The sequence below is a fragment of the Chrysochloris asiatica genome, unplaced genomic scaffold, assembly GCF_000296735.1.
Source record: "Chrysochloris asiatica unplaced genomic scaffold, ChrAsi1.0 scaffold00047, whole genome shotgun sequence".
Lineage (NCBI taxonomy): Eukaryota > Metazoa > Chordata > Mammalia > Afrosoricida > Chrysochloridae > Chrysochloris > Chrysochloris asiatica.
This window is the reverse complement of record NW_006408565.1, coordinates 2,766,179-2,793,771: the sequence shown is the minus strand read 5'-3', so window position 1 is coordinate 2,793,771 and position 27,593 is coordinate 2,766,179. Positions and strand designations below refer to the sequence as shown.

Sequence of the window (27,593 nt, the reverse complement as noted above, 5' to 3'; positions counted from 1 at the left end):
TGAGGCATCATTGTACAGCCAGTTGTGAGTCAGCCCAGGAGCAGGGATAGCGTCTGTCTGGGGGAAGGGCCTCCAAAGTGGAATTTTCCTTAGGGGTTATGCTCAGCCTTTGACTTGGGAAAGGCAGGGAGGCCCTGGAGTTGTCCTCCACACTCTGCACACCCCCATATTAGAACATGTGTGTTTACATGTCATTTCTGCTGCTCCTCTCATTGTTTTGACTGTGAGTCCCAGGGCTTCCTTTGGACTTGTGTAGTCCTAGGGGTCCCTTGTGAGAATTTGAGTATCTGAGTTTCCAGGTCCGTTAGCTTTCCTGGTGGCTTTCTATATAGAGTGAGCAGATTGGATGAGAGTCTGGATGCAGATGGAGACTCCCTGCCTTTCTGGGTGAGGGGGCAGGGCTGCACCTCTGACTGGCACCGCTCCCAGCCCTGCCTTAGTTCCTTGGCAACAGCTCCGTGTTTCTGGCTGAGGACACATGATGGCAGGCGGCAGACCAGGAGCCAAGTGGGTAGTGGTGTACAAGAATGGGGATCCCTTATTCCCAGGCCGCCAGCTGCTGGTGACTCAGCGGCGCTTCCCCACCCTGGAGACCTTCCTCTGTGAGCTGACCTCAGTTGTGCAGGCCCCAGTGGCTGTGCGTGCCCTCTACACACCCTGTCATGGCCACCGGGTCACTGACATGGCAGAGCTGCAGGATGGAGGGCAGTACGTGGCTGCTGGCTTCGAGCGATTCCACAAGCTCCAGTGAGTGGGCTGGGGCCGATCAGAACCTCCGGAGGGAGGTCACAGCATTTATTCAGCACTTAGCATGTGTGTACTAGGCACTCTTCATCTTCTCATGTAATATAATCACCCGGTAAGAGGCTGGTTTTATCCTCATTAGTTAGAAGGGGAAACCAAGACAGCCTTGGTACAAATCAGTGTCTGTCTGGGACGAATGCCCATCACATCCTGTAGGAAGGAGACCATACCAGCAGTCTGAACCCCTTCCCCCCAGTTTGTCTTGCTTGGATACCCCACCATCACCAAACACTCCAAACCCACTGGCTACCTCCTCTCTGCTGTGCTGCAGCATCTCCACGGCAGAGTGGGACTGTATCTTCTATGATGGAAGAATCTGAGTATCTGACTACTTTCCAACTCAGACTTGACCTCCAGGGCCCACTCTTGGCTCTCAGCTGAAGTTGTTTACTATAATGCAAAAAGCAAGGGGTCTAGAGCTAGACAGACTTAGAATCTGGGCTGTCACCACTTCATGTGTGATGTTGGGTGAATCAGACAAAATAGAAATAAAACCTACCATATAAATGAGGAAAATCTTGGGATACAGTAGAATGTGTACTGAACTAGTTTCTCTTCATCCTTTGAACAAATGGTTTGTATCCGAGACCCTAGTCTGGAGTCACAGCACCATGACCCAGGGCCCTAAGGAAGGCAGGTTCATGTGCTAACATGTTTCCAGACAGATGGCAGCGGCTATTCCAAAGGAGTAGGAGACCTGCTGAGCTGGATCCCAGCCCCCCACTCTAGCAACTGCTGATCTGACCCATAAACTATCTGTTCTTCCAGTTATTTCCCCCCTGGAGGGAAGGATCCAGGCAAAAAGAGCAACAGACCACAAGTGAGTGCTCCCCCCAGCCCTTGTCTTTCCACCCTTCCTTGGATTGCCTCCATTGTGCACTGGGGATGACAGGATGAGCCATTCCATGGGGATACTCCCCAGGCCCACTCTAGAGCCACCTCTTGCCCTTGTTGGGGTACAGGAGTTTAAAAGACACTACCCATTGCCCCTTTCCCAGCCTTTATCTCCAGGCTGTGGTCCCCAAAGAAAGCAAACAGCTATGAGTCCCAGATAGGGTGAAAAAGTGAGATGACACCCCCGTTGGTAACTAGTGTGACTGGTCCTCTCATGTCCTTGTCTCTTTCACCCTGTACTGGTTCCTTTGCCCTTCACCTCAACTTGGACTAACTCACCCAAGCTCTAATTTCTCCTGACTTTGGGGCCAACTTGAGTTTCAGGGTCCTCCTGTGAGTCACCACATATGTGATGGGACCCTTGGACGGCAGCTCCCTGCGGGTGCTCCCTGCCACATTCGGTGAGTGCTCATGCAGGGCAGCAGGGTATAGATGTCCCAAGTCCCGAATTTCGGGACAGGGTTTGCTCCTGGAGGCCCTGGTCACTGGTAGGGGTGTCAAAAGCCCCATATGCTTGATGGATGAAAATGGACAATGTCGTCCTCCTTCCTCTCACACAGTGGGAGGCCTGGGGATCCTGCCCTTTACTAGGCTGCTCTTTGTCCTAGTGTGTTCAGGAATGGGAACCTGTTAAGCCCCCCATTTAGCTTGAAGCTATCCCAGGCTGCCAGGGAGGACTGGGAAACAGTGTTGAAGCTCCTGACTGAGAAGGCCAAGTTGCAGAGTGGGGATGTAAGCAGGTAAGAATGGGACTGGGGAGGTTCAAAGGCCACCAAAAGGGAGCCCAACTGGTATGGGCTAGCCCTGCGGATGAAAAGGCAAAAGCAAAGTTGTTGAGTGGTCCCCCAAATAGGACTTGCTCCTGTGGCCCAGTCCTCAGAGCCACAGCAGAGCCTCAGGGACTGGCCCTGATGCCCGGGTCAAGTGCCAGGGCACCCTGTACCCACTCCCTCAGTCTGCCAAATAGGATGAGACATTTGAAACACCAACCCTGTTCCACTCACCTCTCTCTGTCCCCAGACTCTGCACCCTGGAGGGGCTCCCACTGTTTACAGGGGCGGCTCTGGTGAGCGGCCATTACTATGTGGCGGTCGGAGAGGAGGAGTTCAAGGCCCTCCCCTACCTAGAGTTGCTGGTGCCCAGCCCCGCCCTGCCAAAGGGCTACTGGTATGTGTGGCTGGAGCAGTTCTTTGGGTCTGTGTGCTCCCGCACTCCATACCCCCCTGCCCTCAGGCCTTTTCCTTTCCCATTGCAGGCATCCCCCAGACCAGAAGTCTAGGATCCAAAGGCAGGAGGTAGGTGATGCAGGGGTTGTGGAGGTGGGATGGAGGGCGGACTGGCTGACTTCTCTGGCTCTGACTTCATGTCTGTCTCCTCCCAGTAGTGTGAGGATTACTGTCTTCATAGTCCAGAGGAGGAAACTGAAGCTCAAGGGAGTAAAATGATTTGTTCAGGGTGACACAACTGTTGAGTGGCAGAAAGCAGACCAGAACTTGGTATAAGAGCAGAAGTGTATCTAGGGAAAACAGCGCTATGCCAAGCACTGAACTTGTTCCCCTGTCCAAACACCTGACACCTATGATACCAGCCAAACTCACTCATCTTTTACTTAACACACTAAGGTGGTGGTGTTGTCGTTACGTTCCGACCCATAGCAACCTTGTATAAGGTTTCCGAGGAGTGGCTGGTGGGTCTGAATGGCCAACCTTATGGTTCAAACTTGACCTTGCAGTCCAGCGCATTGACCCACAGCGCCACATCAGGACTCCGTGAAAACTGCCGTGCACCTTCCTTGTTTTTTCACGGAATGAAAAGCAGTTCTGTGATGCGCTCAAAGTCCCTTGTTTTCAGTGTCTTCTTCTCTTCCGACACACAGCAGAGCATGACCACACAGTCTGCCTTGGCCCATGGAGCCACTCAAATAGGAAAGTCTTACTGTTAACTTGCTGTTCTCTCACAGCTGTCAATGGAAATGGCGATGTTTCACAGAAACTGCTCAGTCGGGGCCCAGGCACGTGCTGTACCTGCCATGAGAGGCAGCTCATCCAGGTGTAGGAAGGTCTTAAGAAAGGAACTGTTAGATGCTGGGAGAAAGAACTGGCATTATCTGACAGAGCAGGGTCCCAGGAAACTTAGCAGCATCCTGTTCCATGCCAGGTCTGAGTCCTCCCAAGAGAGGAGCCAGTGGGCCCTTCCACACACTGCTATATCCCTGGATCAGAAATCCTGACAAAAGAGGGATCTAAGAGCTAGGGGGAGGATGTAGGGCATGGAGATGGTTGGCATCGCCTCTTTCAAGTTTCCTCAGGCATCGAGGCCCTCTGAGGCCCGGACTGGAAAGAAGAGAAGGTAACAACAGCCAGAACCTGTGGTCTAATCCCAGTGTCCCCTCTCTAGGCCCATGGTCACAGGGCACAAGCAACCCAGCCCACTCCAAAGGAGCCAGCTCAAGCTGAACCATCTGCTTTGTATGCCAGACCTCAGGAGGCCACCCAGCTGAGAAACAGACTCCCCCTTCTCTCATGTTCCTCAGGTGAGGGGCTCCTGTGGTCCAGGCCCTCTTCAGCCCTCCTTTTCCAGGGACATGATGGTCTCTGTGGGGGAGGTCTGTGGGCAGCATGCCCAGGAAAGGCGCTGTCCCTAGGCTGACAATGGTCCCGATATCCCCATGTGCACATCCAGTCCTTTGTTCTTCATAGGGACTTGGTGTATTTAAAGCAGCATGTGGGAAGGGCAATGCTTAAGCCAAAAACATGAGCGTGCACGAGTGGAATGGGGATGGGGAACTCAAAGGCCTCTCACCTCCCAACCTCCTCTGAGGTATCAAGGAGAGTAGAGCAAGGCTCAGGTGAGGGGAAGAGGCTAGCTGAGAAGGTCAAGAGAATGCTGACGGCACCTCAGCCTAGGCATTAGACAATATTGTCTCCCTTATCAGGAGTCAAGGGAGTATATGGGGCTCCCCACCCAAGGAGGGAGACAGTAGGCACCCAGGAAGTAGCAGATGATGACGATACTCAGACAGAGGAGCCCTGGGATCAGGTGAGCTAGGCTGGGAGCAGTTCTGAACTAAGAACTTGCAGCCCTGAGCTTCCCTGGTAACTGTGAACAGATCTCCTAACCTGTCAGAGCCTGACTTTGTTAAATGGGAGGCAGATCTCGATTTCTGCAGGCTCTTCCTTTCCTGGAACTCCCTGTTGGGGGCTGGACTGGGGTCTGCAGATGGCTCCACCTGTACAGCTCTCTGCCTCCTGCAGAGGGCAGCACAGATGGTAGAAGAGGCCTTGCTCCTGGGAAATGACTAGCTGGGGCCTGAGGCAGCTATTTTAGCCTCAGCCCCTGCACTGCCATCTTGAAAACCAGCAGCTTCAGCCAGGAACTGGGGACATCACTGTGCAGTCACATTTTGTCCTCAGCCTCCATCAGCCTGTTCCCACCCCCAGCTCCCGGTAGGCTGCAGCCTCTACAGTCCCACCCCTATTCTCCTGCAGCCCTAACCTCAAGGGTCCTTCGTCCTGGACTTCTCAAGCCAGAGGAGTAGCTGACTGAGCTTGGGAGACAGGCCAAACTTGGAAGTGGGTTGGTCACAATAAAAGAACACTTGCTAACCTTTGTCTGTTTACTACGGATTTATTGAAGGTGCTCCAGATTGGTTACCAGGCACTGCGCTGGGTGCTGGAGCTGGGCAGTGCTTGAGAGGGGCTGGTGACTGAGGAATCCTGCCCACCGCTTGGGTGGGGCAGGTGAGGCTAACCAACAGTTTATCTCCCCTCCACCTGCCACTTTACCCACCAGTCCTACCCCTTCAGCCAGTGGGACCACTCAGACTGAGCCCTGGGGCCTCTGGTTTGCATTTCTGACTTTTTGCAGTACCCTCTCCAGGCTGCAGGGGCGCTGCATGCAATTCATGGATCCTGCCTGTGTGATGGTCCAGATCAGGCCAGATAAGGGGGCTTAAAAGTAAAAGGGAAAACTCCATTATCTTTTCTTTCCATTTTCCAAAAAGTTTTTAGTTGTCATAAGGGCTGGGTGGAGCCTGAGATAAGAGCAGGAAGGGATCTGCTGAGGGTGTGTGCTGTGTCACAGAAGCCTTTTGCTCAGTTCTCTTACTGTGATCCTTGCGGTAGCTATTGGGGGATGAGGAAGCGGAGGGTCTCTGCTCCCACCTGCATCGCACGGGCAGAGGGCTCCCTGGAGACAGCAGAGCTGGAGGGTGGAGTGGACCCACTCAGAGGGTAGATGGCTGCCCCTGGGTCTTGTTCACTGAGCTTGTGATGCAGAGTGCAATTCCTGCCACAGTGAGCACCATGCCTGTGACTGCTCCTGTGATAATGGGCAGGAAGTGAGGAGCTGTGAGGCCAGCGGCTGGCGCCGAGCTGCTGCAGGACTGAGGGAAGGGCTTGGGGCTCTGGTCCCAACTTCTACCCCAACCTCTGTCCTCAACCCAGACTGCCCAGGGGAAAGGCGCTTTGCTGGCCACAAGGAAGCTGGAAGGCTGGAGGCTGCACAGCCAGAGAAATGGGCCAGAGTGAGAACGGCCTCTTCCCACCTGTCAATTTTTCAGTTGCAGTCCAGCCTCCTTCACAGTTGGGCTCTGGGAAGGAGCTAACCGGGGTCTGTCAAAGCCCAAGTAGCTGCTGTCCACACCTGCAGTGGTCTGACTTACCTTTTCCACCAATATCTTCTCCTAATACCTTTCCAACTATCAGCGTGAAGACAATGGCCAGGGAGTTACAGATGGGCACAGCTAAGGTTAGATCTGGATAGTCAGAATGAGAAGTATCACTGAAATGCAAAAAACGCCTTTCAAGGCACAAAACACTGGTTTCATCATCAAAACAGCCCTTTTACAGTGGCATCATGACCCTGCTTTCCAGATAAGTTGCAGAAAAACTTAAGACTCTAGCCCTGGTCCCCTGACATCAAGCTCAGTGCTTCCTCAGGATTACAACAAAAACACCTGATCTTTGCAGCTGACCACCATGTTTTGATGAAGAGGACGAGGTCTTTATCCTCTGGGATAGCTGGGAATGCATTCCCACTGCCATCAAGTCGATTCTGACTCCTAGAGACCCTATGAGGACAGAGTAGAACTGCTTGGTAGAGTTTCCGAGTTAACAAACATTTATGGGAGTGAAAGCTGGGACAATGACTAAAGAAAACTTGATGTACTGAGTTTTAGTGTTGGAGGAGAATATTAAATGTACCCTGGACTGCCAGGAGAGCAAACAAACTATATTGTACAGCCAGAAGTACAGCCAAAATGCTCCTGAGAAGCCAGGATGGTGAGAGTTATTCTCTTATACTTTAGACATATTATCAGGAGGGACTAATTCTGGAGAAGGTTATCATGATAGGTAGAGTGGAGGGGCAGCAGAAGAGAGGGAGCCCCACAGTGAGATGGATTGGCAAAGTGGCAGCAACAATTGGCTGAAGCGTAGCAGCAGTTGTGAAGATGGTTCAGGACTGAGCAGTGTTGGGTTCTGTTGGACACAGGATCACAATGGGATGGAACCAACTCCACACCTAACAACAAGATAGCCTCATCTTTCTCCCTCACAGGGGCTGGTGGGTTTGAACTGCTGGCCTTGTGGTTAAGAGCCCAGTGCTTACCGACAGCACCACCAGTGCTCCAAACCTCCTTGAAATGAATTTTGTAAGAAATCTAAAATGTGAAATAGATAAAAGCGGAGTGACTCTAGTCAAAGATGGGGTCGCAGATATGGAGGTCTGCTTATCTTCCTGCTCTCTCATGGCCTTTGAGGGGGTTTCCCAGAATTAACTGGTACCCAGAGTCCCTTCAAGTCCCCTGGGAAGGCCAGTGTGAGACTCCAGGAGACACAAAACCACAGCAGCACCGCAGGGGGGCTTCTCATAGCAAAGTTCAAGATCATAAAACTTCAAGTAATGCATGCTTTCAAAGCGTCTGCACTGACACGGTACACAAGCAGATGAAATAAATAGCTCAAAACTTGGTAACCTCATCTCTGAATGGGAATAGTCATGTTTGCTTCACAGGGTCATGATAGAAATTATATAAAATGTGTAATACAATGGAATATAAGTCTTGATACATGCTACAACATGGATGAACTGTGGAAACAATGCTAAACATAAAAGACAAATACTGTCTGATTCTACTTACATGAAAGATCCTACTTACATGAAATATCTAGAATAGGCAAATATATAGAAACCAAAGTTTTAGTGGGTCCCTACAGGAGAAGAGAGAGAAGGGGATGTCACTGTGTAGAGGGCACTGAGCTTCTGTTAAGAGTGATGGAAAAATCTGGAAGTGGATAGTGGTGATAACTACATAATACAATAAATTTAATGAATGTCACAGAATTGAGCATGTACAAAATGCTGAAAAGGCAAATGTTTGATCAAATATATATATTTAACAGAAGGAACCCTGGTGGCACTGGAGAATGAGCACTGCACGAAGTCAGTAATTCAAACTCATCAGAAAATGATGTGGCTTTCTGCTCCTGTAGATTTATAGCCTCAGAAACTCTAGACAGGGTCACTGAGTCGGAATTGACTTGTTAGCAGTGGGTTTGATGTTTTAGGTATATTCAACATAGTAAGATGTTTTAGGTATATTTAACATAATAAAAAAAATATAAAATTAACATAGTATATGATGCAATAGAGGTCAGTCAACAAATGGGGAAAAGGAAATTTCTGTTTATTAAGCTTCTACTGTGTACCTGGCGTTCTGTTGAGATGCTTCTCATACACTACTAAATTTAATCTGGTGGCCAGCTGCTGGTGGCCATTAGGGAGGCTTGCAGAATGTGCCCTTTGGTTGTTTAAATGATTATATATTATTATTTTATTTTATTTTTTTACAAGGTCTCACAGCTAGACTGTGGCACAGCTGCATTTTTTTTTTTTTTTAAGTTTTATTGTGAGTTATGTGATAGTTTACATGGGTACACGGGAGAACATTAGTTTTACATTCATCCTCTCATATATTGTTTCATTGCCATGATTACAATCCCCTCCATGTATCATGCATCACCAATCAAGGAAAGGGTACATTCTACAAGCCTGCTTCCCCCCACCTCCCGGCCTCCCTGGGTCCTGAGTCCCCGCCACCCACAAAAAAACCCCCCATAGAGAATAGAAGCAAATACTGTTGAATGATGATGCACAGAGATTATAATCATTGCAATGAAACAATGAATATAAAACTGATGTTCCCCCATGTAAACTACCACTCAATTCACAATAAAAACTTTAAAAAAGGAAAAAAAAATGTAATCCTCACAATGCTATGGAACAGATTGTATAAAACTGAGGCTCACATACAAGAGTTGTTCAAGGTCAAGGAAGATAGCATGCAACTGAAGCAACAGTACCAACATTAGCACCTGGCAAAGCAAGATGAACATTTTCTTCCTCTGTCCTTGCATAAGACTGCCAAGCTTCACACCAACCTTAGTGCTTGGCAGCCCATTGTATACAGGGAACCAGAGACAGTGAGCTCTTCCTTACTAGTGAGAACAGGGTGTTTCAGGATACTTGCCCAAAATGAGTCTCCTGGATGGCCTCCACCACTAAGCAAAACAGTTCCAAGCTAGAGACCCACCTGTGGATGCCAAGGTGAGGTAGTAGAGAAGGGAGCCACACTGGTTGAGAAGAAAGGGTATCAGGTACTAGAAATGAGAGAAAGCTGCAGTAAGTGTGAGTGCTGGACTGAGCTGAGCGTCTAGCATGTCTTTCCTTGGAGTGAGAGGTGGTTATAAGGGCCTGGGGAGCACTAAGCCCTCAGGGACCTTTTTAGGGCAAAAAGGGAAATGGTTACTGACTGAACTCCATGATTCTGCCCTGGAATGTCCTCGAGAGCCTTCCCTGTTAGTTCCTATCCTCCTCATCCTGCAAGGGCTTGAATTCATGCCAATGTCACGACCTCCGGGAAGCCTTCCCTGAGTGTCCCCAACTCTAGCTTCCCACCTCTGAACAGCACTTTATCTGTATCTTTCACAGCCCTTAGGCGTGAGTGGTGGTTATGCACATGTCTTTGTCTTTACCATGAGCTTAAACTGGCAGCCTTGGAGTCAGAGGTAGTTCTCCCTGTTCCTCTTTACCCTCCCTTCCAAGCTGAATCCCAAGCCTCCTCCCTCTAGAAAGGTCTGCTGAAGAAACTGAAATAATACTAACCCACATGGCCAAACTTCGTCTCTCATACTTCAGACATATTGTCAGGAGGGACCAGTCACTGGAGGATATCATGTTTGGTAAGGTGGAGGGTCAGAGAAAAAGAGGAAGACCCCCCCCAACGAGATGTATTGGCCAAGTGGCAGCATCTATAGACTCAAGCGTGGCCACAGTAGTGAGGTTGGCCCAGGATCAGGCAGTGTTTCGTTCTGCTGTGCATAGGGTCGCTATGAGTCAGTACTGACTCAATGGCACCTAACAACAACAACAACAGTCATCAAGTTGATTCCAATGCATAACAACCCTTTATAGGGTTTCTGAGACTGTGAATCTTTACTGGAGCACACAGTCTTATAACTTTCCCCCATGCAATGGCTGGTGGTTTTGAATCACAACCATTAGGTTAGGAGCCTAATGCCTACTCCTCCGCGCCATCCATGAACGGCGCACTTATGACCTAGGGTGAATACTAAGATATCTATGTGCCTCATTTCACCTAATCTTCACAACTGCTCTATAAAGTATGGTGTTACTATTCCCATTATTATCCCCATTTTTCAGACCATGAAAGTGAGGTTCAAGAAGGGCAAGTTACTAGTCCAAGAACATCTAGCAAATAAGTGACGGAGCCAGGATTCTGGCCCAGATGTGACTACAGAAATAAAATCTTGGCGGCCACCCTCAAGAGACAGGCTGTTCAGGGACGCACCTCAGTATTCAAGAAGAGGGTCTTCATTTCCTGCAGCAACTGCCGAGCCCAGGTACGTTCATGAACTTGCTGCAGGACAGCAGAGGCCCGCTTCAGCAGTGGCTGCGTACCACCCCACAGGGCGGCCACCAGCACCAGGGTCAGTACCTGCCCTGGATGGAGGTGTGGGTCACTCAGCCCACCCCCACGAACCAGCCTCCCGCGTAGCCCGGCGCTCCCTCGGCCTCCATCCCGGCCCGGCAGTCCGCTGGCCTTTCTATCCTGGCCGCCCCAACCGCCCTCTTTCGTGTGTGATTGGCTGGTAGGTCCCCGGGAGGATGGGAAGATTCACCCAGCATTCTGGGGTCTGGGATTGTAGTAAGGTTGTAGCGTGAAGGTAAAATGGGAAATGAACTCTGGGAGGAGAATCTGGAAACTCAGGATGGGCGGGGTCGGCTACTCACCAAAAGATGCCGCCATGGCAACGCCGATCTCTTCTACTTCCGGGAACAGAGAGTAGACCCGGAATCCGGAAGTGACGCTCGGCTTCATCCGGTCCTACTCAAGCCCCGGGTCTCCTCGCGTTACCGCCGGCATGGTGAGTTCCATCGAGTTAGGGGTATTGGATTGAGGGTCCCGGGCTGGGGCAGGAATCCAATTTCCGCCGCTGACACTTCCGTCCTGCCTCCTTAGAAGCCGATTCTACTGCAAGGCCATGAGCGGTCCATTACGCAGATCAAGTACAACCGCGAGGGAGACCTCCTGTTCACCGTGGCCAAGGACCCTGTGAGCATCAGCCTGAGGGCCGGAGGGCGGGACCACGTGGAGGGAACCCGGTGCTGGGGCGGGGGTCCTTCCTGTCTAGGCGATGATTTTGCAAACTGATTTTACCACTAGAGGGGGACACAAAATGCACACGGTTCTGCGAAGAGAAAACCGGTACGAGACCATTCTGAGAAAGAACAAAACCCTTGCACCAGCACTGGGGAATAGACTCCTGGTGTGGCGCTGCAGGATAAGCAGTGGACTACGAACCACCTGGAGCTCTGGTAGCGAAGTGGTTACGAATCGGGCTGCGAACCTCAAGGTCAGCAGTTCGAAACTACCAGCTGTTCCGCGGGAGCCAGGTGAGGCTTTTTGCTCCCGTTAAGATTTACAGCCTCAGAAACCCTGTACAGAGTCGCTATGAGTCGAACCGACTCCACATCACATCACCAACCAACGAACCACATGGTTGACAGTTCAAACTCACCAGTTGCTTCTGGAAACCCTATACAGGGTCGCTGTGAGTTGGAAAGTTGATCCATGGCCCACAAGGGACATGGGACTTAATGGGTGTAGTGGTGCAATGGTATTGCTAATTGAAAAGTTGACAGGTTGAACCCACGCAGTATCTCCAAGAGAGAAGTTGATTGTTTTTCCTTGTAAAGATTGTTGTTGTTAAGTACCGTGGAGTCGGTTCCGACTCATAGAGACCCTGCACAGGGTTTCTGAGGCTGTAAATCTTTATGGGAGCAGAAAGCCTCATCTTTCTCCTGCGGAGCAGCTGGTAGTTTCGAACTGCCGCCCTGGAGGTTAGCAGCCCAATTCGTAACCACTACGCTACCAGAGCTTCTTCAACTTGGAAAATCCTACAGGGCAGTTCCACTCTGTCCCATGGGGTCACTATGAGTAGAAAGGCACACAACAAGTCTTACTTCATTCAGTGAGCTCACTGAGTGCAAATAGTCCCTTAGTGAACGCCTTTTGAAGCACTTCCATATGGAAAAAATTAACACTAATGGTTCAAACAAACCTGGGTCTATTAGTGTTGTGACTCTGAACATGTCATTTTCTAAACTTCAAGTTTCCTTTTGTATAAAATATGAGTGTTATATGTAACCTCACCTTCCCTCATGGGGTTGGCTGACTTGACGCTACAATGAGATCATTTATATAAGGAATTGTGCAGAGTACTTGGTGCATCTGAGTGCCTAATTAGTGTTAGTCATTTATATAGTAAGCTCCTTAGATACAATTTCATTGCAGCCTCCCAGTTTCCTTTGATGGAAGCATTGTTTTGGCTACTTTAAAGCTGGGAAAACACCTGGTCAGAGAGTGTTGTTAAGTGCCTTTGAGTCAGTTCCAAATCATAGTGGCCTTGTCCCGGGTTTTCGAGGAGCAGCTGATGAGCTTGAACCACCAACCTTGCGATTCAAACTGACCTTGCAGACTAGCGCATTAACCTGGAGCGCCATACCAGGACTCCAGGTCAGAAAGCAGAAATGTTCTATTTGAGGTAATACAGTGACACAGTGGCTTCCCCAACTGAAACTGTTGCTTTTCTAGACTAGAGCTCAACTTGATCTGAAGGTCTGGGGACTTGGGGCAGTGACAAAACAGGACCCTTTTGTTAGCTTCCTGACTCCCCTGTCACTTACCTATAAGCAGTAGAGGCTGCTGAGGGCTCCAGGGCTAACTAGGCTGCTCTTCTGCCTGGGATAATGTTGTTTAATTCTTCCAGACTGTCAACGTATGGTACTCCGTGAATGGGGAGAGGCTGGGCACCTACAATGGCCACACTGGGGCTGTGTGGTGTGTGGACGCAGACTGTATCCTTTGCTCTGAGTCTATACCCCGAAGGCCTGCCTGCAGTGGAGAGGCTGCTGAGCTTAGGGTGGTGGTTTGGGATGCTACTGCGGGTCTAGAGAATGATCCCTCCTTTCTAGTCCACTCCCTGGTTGGGGGAACTTTGGAGGGGAAACTTCCAGATGTTGGTGAGAATGCTCTGAGGTAAGAAGAGGAAGAAAAGCTCTTTGAAGTCAAATACGGAAGTAGTTCAGTTGATCTCCCCCTGGATCAGGGCTCAGGTGAACTTGGTCTTCTTCCTTAATACCCACTTTAGGGGACACCAAGCATGTCCTCACCGGCTCAGCTGACAACAGCTGTCGTCTCTGGGACTGTGAAACAGGTAAGCTTGGATCATTCATTTCTCAGCAAACACTGAAGATCTACAGTATACCTTTTTTTAAGTGAACAGATTTTCATGAAACAGATAAGTCCAGAGACAGTCTCCAATTTAGGGAATGAGAAAATAAGACATGAGAAATGAGGCACTACAGTAAAATAAAAGCCATGTTAGAGAAAGCACAGACTACCGTGGAAGGACCAAGGGGCATCTGACTGCCTGGAGCAGGAAGAGAGCAGCCGGGGAGGGTTTTCTAGGATACTTACTGGTCATGTGAGCTGGAGCTTGAAAAAGGTCATCGCTTTGGCACATTCAAGAATGAAAGCATAGCAAGTGTCAAGACTAAGACATCTTGAGCTCGCTGAGTTCCTGCTTATTGGGCAGTGAAAGGAGTGGACAGTAGAGAAGATGAGGCTAGATAGATAGGCCAGCACTAGACTTTGAATGGATTCCTGGTGTGGCACTGTAGGATCAACACTGGACTTACCCTACTGTTAGGTCATCGACAGTTCAAACTCACTAGCTGCTCCTCAGAAACGCTGTACAGGCTCTGTGAGTCACACCCGACTTTGCAGCACTTAACAACAAAACCTCCAGTGCCAATTCAGGAGTTCTGTAGACCTTAGCAAGCTATGGAGGTCCCAAGCAGGGAAGAGTAGTATCTGTTTACTTTTGGTAAGTTCAGGTAGCAGTGAACACCAGGCATTGAAATAGCTGCCTCTAAGGATAGGGAAGCCTATGAAAGCTGCTTCATTTAAGTAAGTATTTACTGAGCGTAAGATTCTGGAACAGACCTCTGCTGGGCACTGGGGAATTAGACTGGGTCTTTGCTGTGGAGGAGCACAGTCTGGGGGGGAGGGGAGATATATATGAAGGGATTTCAGAAGTTTATAGGAAAATGGAATGAAAAGATAGTAGAATTTTTCCATGACCTTTTTAAAGCCCCCTTGTATTACAATCCACTGTTAGCAGAGCCACATTAGCTGATGTCTGAGGGAAGATGAGGTGGAAGAAGTTGAAAGACTTGAGCCACAGCAGTCTTAGTGAGGAAGAGGAGAGGGATGGATTGGAGTAAGTAGGAGAAACAGTGGTACACGATGCTAGGCAGGTGGAGGGAGTGTCTTCCCTTGATGGCAGTGGGCCAGGACTAGCCCAGACTCTTGCTTGTCTCCAGGGAAGCAGCTGGCCCTACTCAAAACCAACTCCGCTGTCCGGACCTGTGGCTTTGACTTTGGGGGTAACATCATTATGTTCTCCACGGACAAGCAGATGGGCTATCAGTGCTTTGTGAGCTTCTTCGACCTACGGGACCCAAGCCAGATCGGTAAGGGCTGGGGCTGAGGTTAAGGTGAAGGGTTCTGTTCCGGAGCCCAGAACCTGACATCTGCTGCCCCTCAGACAGCAACGAGCCCTACATGAAGATCCCTTGCAGTGATTCCAAGATCACTAGTGCTGTTTGGGGACCGTTGGGAGAGTGCATCATTGCAGGCCATGAGAGCGGAGAGCTGAACCAGTTCAGTGCCAAGGTAAGGGGCCACATAGGGCCCAAGTCTACCAGAATCAGATCTCTCAAGAGGCAAGATAAAGATAGTACAATGGTTAATAGCAAGGTTTGGGTGCAAATACAGATTTCACTGATTTCTAATTATGATTTGGTGCAAGTTATTAATTTCCCTAAGCTTATTTGTCTATAAAGCGTTGTGAGATAACTCACTTTCGGTATTTGAATAGTTTGCATAAAGTACTCAGGACATGTTCGTAATGATCACAAATAAGCATTTTCCTGCCACCACTAAGCACCAGATCTTCTGCCACACTCCAAGGATATGTAAATCAGGTACGGTTCTTGCCCCAGGGGAGACCGATTTATAAACAGCTAGCAGGTGGGCAAGAGAGCGGTGTTTCTGTACGATAAGCACTGGACTGTGAACCATGAGTTTAGTAGTTTGAGCTTACCAACCACTCCACAGGAGAAAGTTGAGGCTTTCTGCTCCTGTAAAGATTTACAGCCTCAGAAGCCTTATGTAGGGTTGCTATGAGTCAGAACCGACTTGAGCACACGTAACAACACAGCATGCGAGTCAAATTAAGCAGTTCCACCAGAGAGGTCTGGACAAAGTGGAAGGTGCACTCTGTCATAGAGAACGTGGCAGGTATAATTTACTGTTAAGAATAGATGGAATGTCCATAGACAAAAAGTACAGTAAAAGCAAAGCAAAGGTCTGGAGGCCCCGGGTGTAGCATCAGTGCAACGTGGTATTACGGGATTTATAAAAGTCCTTGAATGTCAACAGGTAAGGAGTCTTGATTTTCCTGTGTTGTTAAGTGCCATAGAATCTCCTCTGACTCATAGTGACCCTGATAGGGTTCCCAAGGAGTGGTTGGTGAGTTTGAACTGCTGATCTTGTGGTTACCAATCCACTGTTTATCGTACAGTGCCATACCAGGACTCCTGATTTTCCTCTAGATGTTGAAAATGTAGGGTTACTGGTGATCATATTTTCTCTTTAGAAGGCTTTTGTAGATTGTAGTTGGAGAATATGTCTGAATTAGTATGATTGTCATGGGAAAACAGTGGCGTATCAGACAGGTTCAAGAGATATTTATGGGTGGCTGATTAACTAGAAGACAGTCCTGGTGGCAGTGGTGAAGCATACAACTGCTAAGTGAAAGGTCGGTGGTTCGAACCTAACAGCCCCTCTGTGAGAGAACGATGAGACCATCTGCTCCCATAAAGATTTACAACCTCGGAAACCCCATGGGACAGTTCTAGGGTCTTTGTGAGTTGGAATTGACTCAGTGACAATGGGTTGGGTTGGTTTGGGATTAGAGGGGGTAAGGGAAGGGTAAAGGTCAGGTTGTCGCAGATTTCTGACTTGGGTATCCAGGGATGCTAAAAGGTAGTCATTGGGTAAACACCAATAGTGTTCCACAAGGGGCCAGGCCTACCCTGGAGAAAAGAGCAGGAACTAAGAACAAAGACATAATAATGCAAGTCAATGGTGGAGGTGATCGGTGCTCTCTGGTAGACCTGACTGCAAAGTTCTCCAAAATTCTGTGTATACTACACATGGTGTTCAGTTAGTTAGCATGTTGTTCATGAGCAGGGAAATTGGGAGATGGAGTAGCCCTTTGGGATACCTTACAAAGATGGCTATGTAACAGTCTCCATAGACTATGAACAAAACCCTGGGAATGAAGAGAATCTATGAACCCAAAAGTCGGCAATTACTCTAAAGTAAAGATGAGAAGGCAAGCAGGGCAGGGCAACAGTCTGGAATGGAACAACCAGAACACAACATTCTCAGTATTGTGAAAACTGTAAGGTAGAAATGAAGTAGTCAAACAGAACCTAATCTGTTAGCTAAACTTTTATTGAAAGCACAGTGATTATTTTTTAAGGCATGATGGATAACTATGTTAGAAATTTAAATTAAATGAAACATTTTCTTAAATTAAATTTGATCTGTGAAAAAAGAATATGAGCTTACACTTTCTGCTTCTTATTCTGCTTCTTATTAGTTGGGTGGTCTTCAGTAAAGTACACTATTTGTCTTGACCTTAGGTTCTGCCTCTTAAAATGTATTGTTTCATAGGATTAGTGTGAAGATGGAAAAAAGATATTGTGCTTAACACATTAGCTGTACAGTAAATATTGAAAAAAAGAACAAATGAAAATGGTTCTGCCGTCTTAACTATACTTACTCAATCTGTATGCTAAACAAATTATCTGAGAAGCTGGATTATATGAAGAAGAACATGGCATTAGAAAGTGTTACTAACAACCTAAGATATGCAGATGACAATGAAGAAGACTTGACATATTAACTGATGGATTGCACCTCACTATAAAGAAAGCAAAAATCCTCGCAACTAGACCAATATATGACATCATGTTACATGGAGAAAAGATTGAAGTTGTCAACGACTTCAATTTGCTTGGATCTACAATCATTGCTCATGGAAGCAGCAGTCAAGAAATCAAATGATGTGTTACATTAGACAATTCTATTGCAAAAGACCTCTTTACAGTGTTGAAGAGCAAAAATGTCAGTTTGAAGACCCATGTGTGCTTGGCCCAAGTCACAGTATTTTCAATCCCAGGCACATGAAAGTTGGACAATGAACAAGTAAGACAATCGAAGACTCAGTGCATTTGAATTACAGTGTTGGTGAAGAATACTGACAGTACCATGGACTGCCAGAAGAGCAAACAAATCTGTCTGGAAGAAGTATAGCCAGATTTGTCTGGAAGAATTACATCCTTAGATGGGAGGATGGTGAAACTTCTCATACTTTGTACATATTATCAGGAGGGACCAGTCCCTGGAGAAGGACATCAAGCTTGGAAGAGTAGAGGGTCAACAATAAAAGGAATATGGACTGAAGTGTAGCAACAACAATGGACTCAAACAACAAGTGTGCCGATGGTGCAAGATGAGGCAGACTTTTGTTGTTTTGCATAAGATGGTGATGCATCAGAACTGACTTAATGACACCTAACAACAACATTGTTGAACTTTTTCTCCATTTCTCTCCTTCTACCACATGCAGTGTATGAGCATGGAGCAGTGGAGACTATATCTGTCTTGGTCATCATTCTAAGTCCAGAGTCTTGTAATTTGATGGCCTGATAGTAGGTTTCAATAAATATTTTTTGATGTGGAAAAAAAAAAGAAAAAGAAAATGGTTCTGCCGGTATAATAGGATAATTGATTGATAAGGCCATGTGTTCTTCTTGGTCCCTGCTACAGTGGCCTAGCAGTGTTTATGAAACTCACACACAGGGACCAGGTTAAGATGCAGTCTTGGTTGCTGGGAAGGGTGTGAATGTTGATTGGGGAGAGAACTCTGACTGAACAAAGGGTGGACCTGGTAGAGCTCGTTCTTCCTTCTTCCCCAGTCTGGAGAGGTGTTGGTGAATATTAAGGAGCACTCCCGGCAAATCAATGACATCCAGTTATCCAGAGACATGACCATGTTTGTCACCGCATCCAAGGACAACACATCTAAGGTGAGCCTGGATGAGGGGTGAGGGGGCTACTCCCACCCGCCTGCTGTACCGCCTTTAGCCTGCGTAACTATCACAAGGAGGAGGCACCTTTTACTTATATCTCTGCTGCCTTCTCTCTCCAGCTCTTTGATTCCACAACCCTTGAACACCAGAAGACTTTCCGGACAGAGCGTCCTGTCAACTCAGCTGCCCTTTCTCCCAACTATGATCACGTGAGGAAACTTCACCCAGGCTTCCTGCTAGCGCCCCAGAAAGCTTCCAGGATCAAGATGTTTGTGTAATGGTTAGGCCAGGAAGCCTGAGAGGGATATGGTGTGAGGCAGAGAGGAGTTCCCCTCCTGGAAGTTAAGGCTAAAGGACTAGGTAGCTCCAGGGGACAGGGCAGGAGGGAATTAGAATGTCTGTTAGTATTGTGAGATGCCCAGGAAATACACAGAAAGTGGGTTTGGCTGCCCTTTGGGTGTGTCTAGAGTTTCTTCTTTGCTTCAGGTGGTGCTAGGTGGTGGTCAAGAAGCCATGGATGTAACCACAACCTCTACCAGGATTGGCAAGTTTGAAGCCAGGTAAGAGGGCTGGGAAGTTCTTAAAAAATGGAAACCTCATGGAATACGTCTCCATGGCTATAGAGCAGAAACAATCCACTGTAATGGAGTGGATTCCGACTCCTAACAGTGCTGTACGGCAGAGTAGAACTGCCCCATGGGGTTCTAAGGCTGTCATCTGTACTGGAGCAGCCACATCCTGCTACAGAGCGGCTGATGGGTCCAAACCACCAACTTTTCAGTTAGCAGTTGAACAGTTAACCAGTGTGCCACCAGGGCTTCTTTGGCTGACAGGAAGGCAGCCAGATCTGTGGTCCTTCTGTGACAAGCGTGTGACATGATGGTTGAGAGCATGCACTGTCTGACTCGGAGGCCTTCAACAAAATCACGGTATTACTTTATGCTTAGGTTTCCCCATCTTTAAAATGAGGACAATGATAATGCCTACTTCATGAAACTGCAGGATAACGAGATGGATTAAATAAATATTTAAAAAATTCCTAGAGCATTGCATCAACTCACTCACTGCCACTGAGTCGATTCCGACTCATAGTGACCCTGTATACGGTTTTCGAGGTTGTGAATCTTTATGGAAGCAGAAAGCCTCATCTTTCTCTTGCAGAGCAGCTGGTAGCTTTTAACTGCTAACCTCGAGGTTGGCAATCCATTTCTTTCTTGTTGTTAAGTGCTGTCGAGTTGGTTCCGACTCATAGTTATCCTGCACATGGTTTCCGAGGAGTGGCTGGTGGGTATGAACTGCTGACCATTCAGTTAGCAGTCCTGTGCATACCCTACAGTGCCACACCAGGATTCCAGTCCGTTGCTTCCTGTTGTAAAATGCCATCAAGTTGGGTCTGACTCATAGCAACCCTGTAGAGGGTTTTCAAGGAACAACTGGTGGGCTTGAACTGACAACCTTGTGGTTTGCAGTGCAGTGCTGCTCCTACAGCGCCACACCGGAGCTCCATTCATTGCTTAGCAAATAGTAATCCCTTATTCAGAGTTAGCTGTGTATCCATGCAGATATTTCAGTCCAGTCTTCCCCTATCTTCATCTTCACATATGTTTCCCCTTGTCCCAGTTGCCCCACTTCATTTCTTCTCATCTAGTTTTTGTGTGGGGAGTACCTCGGAAGGAAAGGGAGAGTGAATTGCTGCTTCTGTCTCCCAGGTTTTTCCACTTGGCCATTGAAGAAGAATTTGGAAGGGTCAAGGGTCACTTTGGACCTATCAACAGTGTTGCCTTCCATCCTGATGGCAAGAGGTAGGACCTCAGCATTGGGCTGAGCTCAGCCTGGGTCGGGTCTCTGTTCCACAAGCCCTTTGTCCCTCCCCAGCACCCTGCCCTCAGGCCCACCTCTCCTGAAGCAGACCTGTGACTGGTCCTTGCCCACCTCTCTCCAGTTACAGCAGCGGCGGTGAAGATGGCTACGTGCGCATTCACTATTTCGACCCGCAGTACTTTGAGTTTGAGTTTGAAGCTTAAGACGCTGAATCTCCATCTGAGTTGCTCACAGAAGGTTTTGGACTCTGGGAAATAAATTTGTTTGGAAAGAAATGGTTTCTGGCCAGATATATTCTGGAGTCAGTTTTTACTATTTATCCTCTCACTGGCACCCCAACAAGCTAATGCTAATCGTGAATACCTTAATTATTTGGACCCTCTCCCTACACTCTGGATACTTCAAACCTGGACCTTCAGTATTACCAGCTAGGTTGACCTACGGGCACTTTCACCCAGGTTCCAAAGATGCCAAGTTCTGGAGAGGTCTTGGGAACGTCTCAGATATTATCCAAGGAAAGGAGCCAGTATTTAGGACTGAAGCTATTGGCTGAGAGCCCTATGTCTTCTCCCTTTCTGTCACTATTTGTCCCACCTTTACCCATGCCATGTCTGGAAACTCTGGTAGATGCGGCCAGTGCAGAAATGGGCCTAGGAGAAGAAAGGTAAGGAAGCTGAACAGAGGACTTAGAGTGGGTTCCACTGGCTGATCCCTAGACCAGCGGGGGTGTTTGTTGCTTCTCTTCAGGGAAGGGATCTGCAGGGCGTGAGTACGGAAGTTTCCAGCCCCAGCTGTGTGCCTGTAGGATAATGGGCAGGAAACCCTGGTTAGTGAGGTGAGAGCCATCCTGGGACAGCAGTCCTCTCTCTCTGTTCCAGTCAGATCTCGCCCTGACTCCAGAATAGAGCAGGAACAAGAAAATAACTTCAGCGGTAGAAACCAATTTAGTTTTGTCTGTTCCCTGATGAATAGATTAGTGGTTTTCGTTTTCAAAATTGGAATCTTCATAAAACTTAACTTTGTGATATTAACTGCCTTTGTAGTGGAGAATCATTTAATTGTTGATGCAAAAACCAAAATGACAATAGAATTAACTATAAGAAGCATTTGATTGCACAGCATTTCCCTATTTGAAGTTTTTAAGACATTAAGATTAGAAGTGCTGGTGGCACTGTTGATTAAGCATTGGACTGCTAACCAGAAGGTTGGCAGTTCAAACCCACCAGCCACTCTACAGGAAAAAGATGAGGCCCTTTGCTCCTGTAGAGGTTTACAGCCTTAGAAGCCCTCTGCAGCAGGGTGGGGGGACATTTTTTTCTGCCAAAATTTATAACATTTTCAGGCTGGACAAAATTCTTAATTTAACAGTTAGCTTGCTATGTTAGTCAGACATTTAATTAACTCACCCCTAGTGGACTGCAAGGACTCCTGGTATGGCACTGTAAGACCAGCACTGAACTGTGAGCCACATGGTCAGCGGTTCAAACCCACCAGCTATTCCTTGGAAACCCTGTACAGGGTCACTATGAGTCAGAACTGACTTGATGGCACTCAACAACAAACAACAGTGGAGTGTGAATCCTGGTGTGGTGCTGTAGGATAAGCGCTGGACTGCAAACCACAAGGTCCAGTGGTTCAAACCCACCAGCTGCTCCACAGAAACCCCGTACTGAGTCGCTGTGAGTTGGAACCAATTCAATGGCACTTAACAGTAATGGACTGAAAACTATAAAGTTAGCTGTTGAAACACATCAGCTGCTCCTCGGAAACCCTATAGCAGGGTCACTTTGAGTCAGAACCAACTTGATGGTATGTAACAATAGCAAATGTGATGGCTGGAACTGCAGTTGTCTTGGCAGGGACAGATCGAATGATTTCCCAGGCCTTAAACGGCCCAAGGGCCAGACATTCCCTTACCCCTGCTATATAGGGTTGCTATGAGTCAGAACCAACTCAAGGCAACAAACAGCAACAAAGTGTTTAAAGGCGTTATCAAGAATGCAGTATTTGAGCTGAGTTATCAGCATTAGTTTACCAGGTGTGCATTAACAGGGAAACACTTAGGAAGAAGAGCTATGTGAACAAAGGAAACAGTAGAAAAGCAATTTAAGAATTTTAGGACAACATGAACACGGAGACAGGGAATACTGTGAGGGCTATTCCAGTGGTTGAGACTGGAAAAAACCATGAAATTCAGGCAAATAGGGGGAGTCTGGCAGGAGGAACTAAGCTAAGACACTTTTTAGGAAGAAAGCTCAATTTGAGGGACGTGCAAGGAGGTAAAGACCATTTTCTAACCCAGGTAGTCCATTAGTAGATGGAGTTAGTGAAAATAAGATGGGATGGGGAGAGCTGGACAACAGGCGATGATTGATTCCTATCTTTTTAGAAAAGCATGAAGTCCCATTTCTCAGTCTAATAAGACAAGATGCTTAAAGGAGCTTATTGGGAATATATGCAACTTTAACTCAGTTGATAATCAACCCCCTAGGAATTGTGACTACTATACACTCCTCCCTGTGCTGTAGATTAAGAAACCGCCTCAGAGAGGTTTGTTTAACCCAGCAAGTGAGTAAAGCTAGAATTTGAACCCAAGCAGTTGAACTTAATTTTCAGCCTTTATTCTATTGTTTCACTAACAAAGTGGTAGAGCCCCCAGAAATTATTTAGACTGGTAGCAACTTCCCCTCCCCCCCCTTGTTTTTAAGCTAGGGCAACTCAAATAGTTTAGTGTTGTACTAACTGAAAAGTTGGAGGTTCAAGTCCTCCAGAGGCGCCTTAGAAGACAAGTCTGGTGATCTGCTTCTGAACGGCATTTGGAGCAGTTCTACTCTGCACACTTGACAGCAACAGACCACAGTGGTTGGGGCGGTAGGTCTGAAGGACTAGCGTTGGGCCTATCCATCTCTGAGTTTGCATAAGTTGGACAAGGGTGAGATTTGGAGGTAGGGAAGGAGAGACCACTCAGTTTTCAAGGAAGGAAAACTAAAGGGAAAGATGTCTTTTTTTTTTTTTTAAATGGATTGCATCTTAATTTTTAAATAAATGTTTTATTGTGAATTATGTGATAGTTACATTACTTTTACATTCAACCTATCTTATTTCATTGCCATGGTTACAATCCCCTGTATGCATCATCAACCAACCAAATGGTATACACTGCAAGCCTGCCCCCCAGTCGACAGCATACAGCCCCTCTCCCTTTCTGGGTCTATAGTCCCCAGCTGCTTCATCTCTCACGTCATGTCTTCATGTCATTGTCTCTGCCTGCATCTCTGGCGTCACTGCTTCTCTGGGTAGGGTCCTGCTCTCCGCTCTTCTCTCTTGATGGTCCCAGGGACTTCTGCTCCTGGACTGCAAAGTTAAATCACTCTCCTTGCTACAAAACATCTACATTTCCAACCCTCACAATCAGTCCTGATAACAGTTATTCACTGTTGTATCACAAGAGACCTATCTGCATCTCCTTTGATCAGTCCCGCCCAGACAGATTGGATACTACTCAGTGGAGATTCTACCTTCCTCCTAGCCCTCTGGATCTAGGTTCCCTCTTAAAAGCTTGTAAACCAGTCACTTTTTGCCTTTGTAGCCCCCGCCTCCCCCCCCACACACACACACACATTTTGGGTAGGCGGTGTCCAAGTTGCCTATCCCTGTCTACTCTGTATGGAGGGGGTGGGAATGATCCTTGCTGTAAAGAGGAAAGGTGTCTAAGAAAAGGTACTAATGCAGCAGCTCTCTGGCCCCATCCTATCCCTGCCCCAACGTGACACCATTTAGCTTCCCTCTCCTTAGCTTCCCTCTCCTTTTCGCTATTATGAGAAAGATGCCAAAAAGGGTGACATAGTCCTGCTCAAGCTGGGGGAACTAGGGGCTGGCTGCCACACAGATTGCAGGCCCCTCCCCTGTAAATCTAGGGCTTATCAACAATGTCCAAGTCCTTCCATACCTAGAGTGGTTGGTCAGCTATACAATGGGCCCTATTCCAGGCCCATGACTTTGTGCTAAGGTTGACAACTCTGACCATCCTGTCCTATTCCCTGTCTTATAGAGTGGAACCCTGTCCATGCCTTGGGTTGCCAGACAGACAGTGCTCACTGCCTTCATGTGTGCCAGCCAGCAGCAGCACACTAGCTGATGAAGTCAGCTCTGCTCACAGGCCTCCACTGGGCACATGAAGTGCTTCTGTAGGGCTGCCCCCTGGGACAGTGGAAGTCTGGTCATCCCTCCCTCAGTCCAAGCTCCTAATGAGCATGGCCTGGAAGTAAGAGTTCTGAACCAGTAAGGGAGCCATATAATTCTCCAGAGAACCCACATAATGGGAGGAACACAGGACCCTTTGGGCAACCTAGTCTCATGAAACATCAAATCCATTGAAGGACTCCTAAATTGATTGAAATGATTTAGTGTTCTTAAGGATTGCTGCAGCCTCCACCTGGAATGTTCTCCTTCCCTCTAACTTTTCTTTCTGGTCTCAGCTAAAGCATCCTGTCCTCAGGGAAACATTTGGACCTCCCTATTCTGGTGTACTATGGGATAAAGCATTGGAGGGCAAGGTCGATTTGAACCACAGGTTGGCCAGTTTAAACTCACCAGCTACTCCTTGGAAACCTTAGGGTCGCTATGAGTTGGAACCCACTCAACAGCACTTAACATTAAGAGATGGGAGTTCTGGTGTGGTGCTGTAGAGTAAGCACTAGACCTGAAGGTTGATTTAAACCACAAGTTCAGCGATTCAAACTCACCAGCTGCTTCTCAAAAACCCTATACATGGTTGCTGACTTGAAACTGACTTGATGGCACTTAACAGCTACACCACTAAGAGAGGAGCCTCTTGTGTTCCCATTTATTACACTGACTTTGATTTCCCAGGTACAGGTGATCTTGCAGCCTTGTCTGGGCAGGTGCCCAATCATTGTTGGTTGAGTTTTTGTATTCTAGATAGGGGAGCAGTCTACTCTCAAAGCACAAAAACTCACCCAGCAATACCAGAGGCAGAGACCATGACATGGAGACGTAGAGCATCTGTGGACTCTAGACTCATGGAAGGGGAAAGGCTGTGTGCTGATGAGCAGGGGACAGGTTTGCTAAATGTGCCATTTGGTTGTTTAAATCACTGTATAGTCCTATGTGTTTTTGTGTCCATCAAAAAAGGGAGTTGTAATCATTACAATGGAGTCCTGGTGTGCGCTGTGGGTTAATGCCCTGGACTGAAAAGTCCATTTGAACTACAAGGTCAGCAGTTTGAGCTCACCAGCCACTCCTCGGAAAATCTATACAGATCAGTATGGGTTGGAACCAACTCTATGGCACTTAACAACAATCATTACAATAAAAACAAGAAGCAATTGTGATTGAATGCAACATTGATGTTCTGCCATATAGACTATCACTCAATTCACAATAAAAACTTGAAAAACCAAAACACCCACCTAAGACCTCCTCTTGGCACCACTGTTAAATGAAGACAGAAAACAGTTCTGTGCAGACACAGCCTTCCTTGAAAGCTAGCACTGGTGGGTGGGTGTGTCTGTCTAAGGAGGTTGTCCAGGGGCAAATTTCAGTTGTTGAGGTGCATAGAGAGTAATTTGTCACTGAGACTGTGCAGATGGGGGTGCCCAAATGGCGGGGTGGCAAAAGCCCCTCTACAAAGCATCCAGGAGACAGTCTGAGAGAGGAAGGCTCACGGGTCTCCTTTGCGTCTTCAGGGGTCAATGCAACATTTCCAGCCAGGGTAGGCGTCCTTGACCTCGGTGCCACCGCCCACGCATTATGTGGGCCTATTTAACGGCCTGGGTGCCGCTTATGGGGCCCAGTCAGGTGCTGGAGCGCAGCAGTACCTGTAGACAGGGACTCAGCTTCAGGGCAGTATCCACTTAGCCTAAACCCAGGAAGCATGCTCTACACTCAGGAGCTGGGATAGAGCTGAGGGAGACGGGGCTGGGTGGGTTTGTAGTGGGGCTGGATTAGACAGGGACGCGATGAGCAGGCTGTGGGACGGTCGTTTATAGGTTGACGAAGGATTAAGCTTTAAGGGTCCCGAGGCCTGCCAACAGCACAGACCAAAAAGCGCGAAACATTATAGAGGGGCGGGGCCAGAGTCAGCGAAGGCGGCTTGAAGGAGGGGGCGGCACCTGCTGGAGGCAGGATGGGGTGGGACAAAATGGGGCAGGAGCAGGGGCAACGCCCTAGACGATGAAGTGGCCAGAGAAGGAAAGATCAGAAAAATGCCCAGCGAATCCCGGGACTGGGAGAAGCTCACGGGTCCACTGGGCTCGAGGTGGTAGTGACCATTAGGAAGTGGCCTTCCTGACGGAACCTGACACTGAGAGGCAGGCAGGGCGTGGTCATATCCACCGCACTAGGCAAGATCACATCCGTAGGTAACTGGGGCACAAGCTGAAGTTCTCATTCACCTCTCAGCCGTTACCCGTTTGTCTGTGGCATCGGAAGGCGTGAAGCTCAGGTCTAGGTCACCCAGCGAGCACTGCGTCCCCAGGTACCTTCCAGGCCCTGCGTTTCCACATCCCCAGGCTCTAGTGATGCACCCACCTCGAAAGCTACTCGCTAGTAGTAGCTTTCTGGAGGTAGAAATTGCCCAGCGTCACCCAGCCTCAAGACCTTAGGACGGAAAGGAGGTGGTGACCGATTCCAGGGAAGACAAGGCCTAGAATCCAGGAAAAATCGGAATTGAAGTACCGGGACGTATTTCAGTCCCTGCATCCTGGTGTGGCGCTGTGGATTAATGCGCCAGGCTGTAAAGCCGTTTAAACTACAGGGTCGCTCCTGGGAAACCCTATACAGGGTCACTATGGGTCGGAACCGACTTGACGGCACTTAACAACAATAACAACATCCTGATATGGCACTGTGGGTTAATGTGCTGAACTACAAAGTCGGTTTGAACCGCAAGGTCAGTAGTTCCAACTCACCAGCCGCTCCTCGGAAACCCTCTGGCACTTAACAACAACATTCTGTAGCTCAAGAAGAATATCAGAAGTAACATGGACTGCTGGAAATCCATGTTGGAAGAAATACAGCCAGAATGCTTAGAAGCATATTATTAGGCACCAGTTCCTGGAGAAGAACATCAGGTTTGGTAAAGTGCAAAGTCAACGAAAGAGAAAGACCCCGCAATGAGATGGATTGGCACATTAGCACCAGCCATGGGCTCAAGCGTGACAATTGTGAGGATGGCACAGAATCAGGCAGTGTTAGCATGCATAGGGTTGCTATGAATCCAACTGACACTATGACAC

The 27,593-nt window shown here is 48.0% G+C and overlaps 3 protein-coding genes across 3 annotated transcripts; 2 read left to right on the top strand and 1 right to left on the bottom strand.

The window, feature by feature from the left end:
* The first annotated feature begins 481 nt into the window (after window positions 1–481).
* DCDC2B (doublecortin domain containing 2B) lies at window positions 482–5,051 on the top strand. Its single transcript, XM_006862166.1, is given in 9 exon segments — window positions 482–747; window positions 1,573–1,624; window positions 2,023–2,099; window positions 2,307–2,438; window positions 2,719–2,865; window positions 2,954–2,993; window positions 4,096–4,231; window positions 4,634–4,737; window positions 4,953–5,051. Coding segments are annotated over 9 exon segments (1,053 nt in total).
* An 872-nt stretch (window positions 5,052–5,923) lies between these two features.
* On the bottom strand, window positions 5,924–11,029 carry TMEM234 (transmembrane protein 234). The gene is made up of 5 exons (XM_006862165.1): window positions 11,014–11,029; window positions 10,571–10,722; window positions 9,293–9,359; window positions 6,362–6,454; window positions 5,924–6,018 (listed from the first exon to the last, which is right to left on the bottom strand). Exons 1-5 carry the CDS (start codon window positions 11,027–11,029, stop codon window positions 5,924–5,926), a joined length of 423 nt encoding a protein of 140 aa, XP_006862227.1.
* A 52-nt stretch (window positions 11,030–11,081) lies between these two features.
* Window positions 11,082–20,551, top strand: EIF3I (eukaryotic translation initiation factor 3, subunit I). The gene is made up of 11 exons (XM_006862164.1): window positions 11,082–11,147; window positions 11,243–11,335; window positions 13,053–13,140; window positions 13,434–13,499; window positions 14,671–14,820; window positions 14,895–15,022; window positions 18,400–18,510; window positions 18,633–18,722; window positions 19,000–19,073; window positions 20,223–20,315; window positions 20,456–20,551. The coding sequence occupies exons 1-11, from the start codon at window positions 11,145–11,147 to the stop codon at window positions 20,535–20,537; spliced, it is 978 nt and encodes a 325-aa protein (XP_006862226.1). The 5' UTR covers window positions 11,082–11,144; the 3' UTR covers window positions 20,538–20,551.
* Window positions 20,552–27,593: the final 7,042 nt, after the last annotated feature.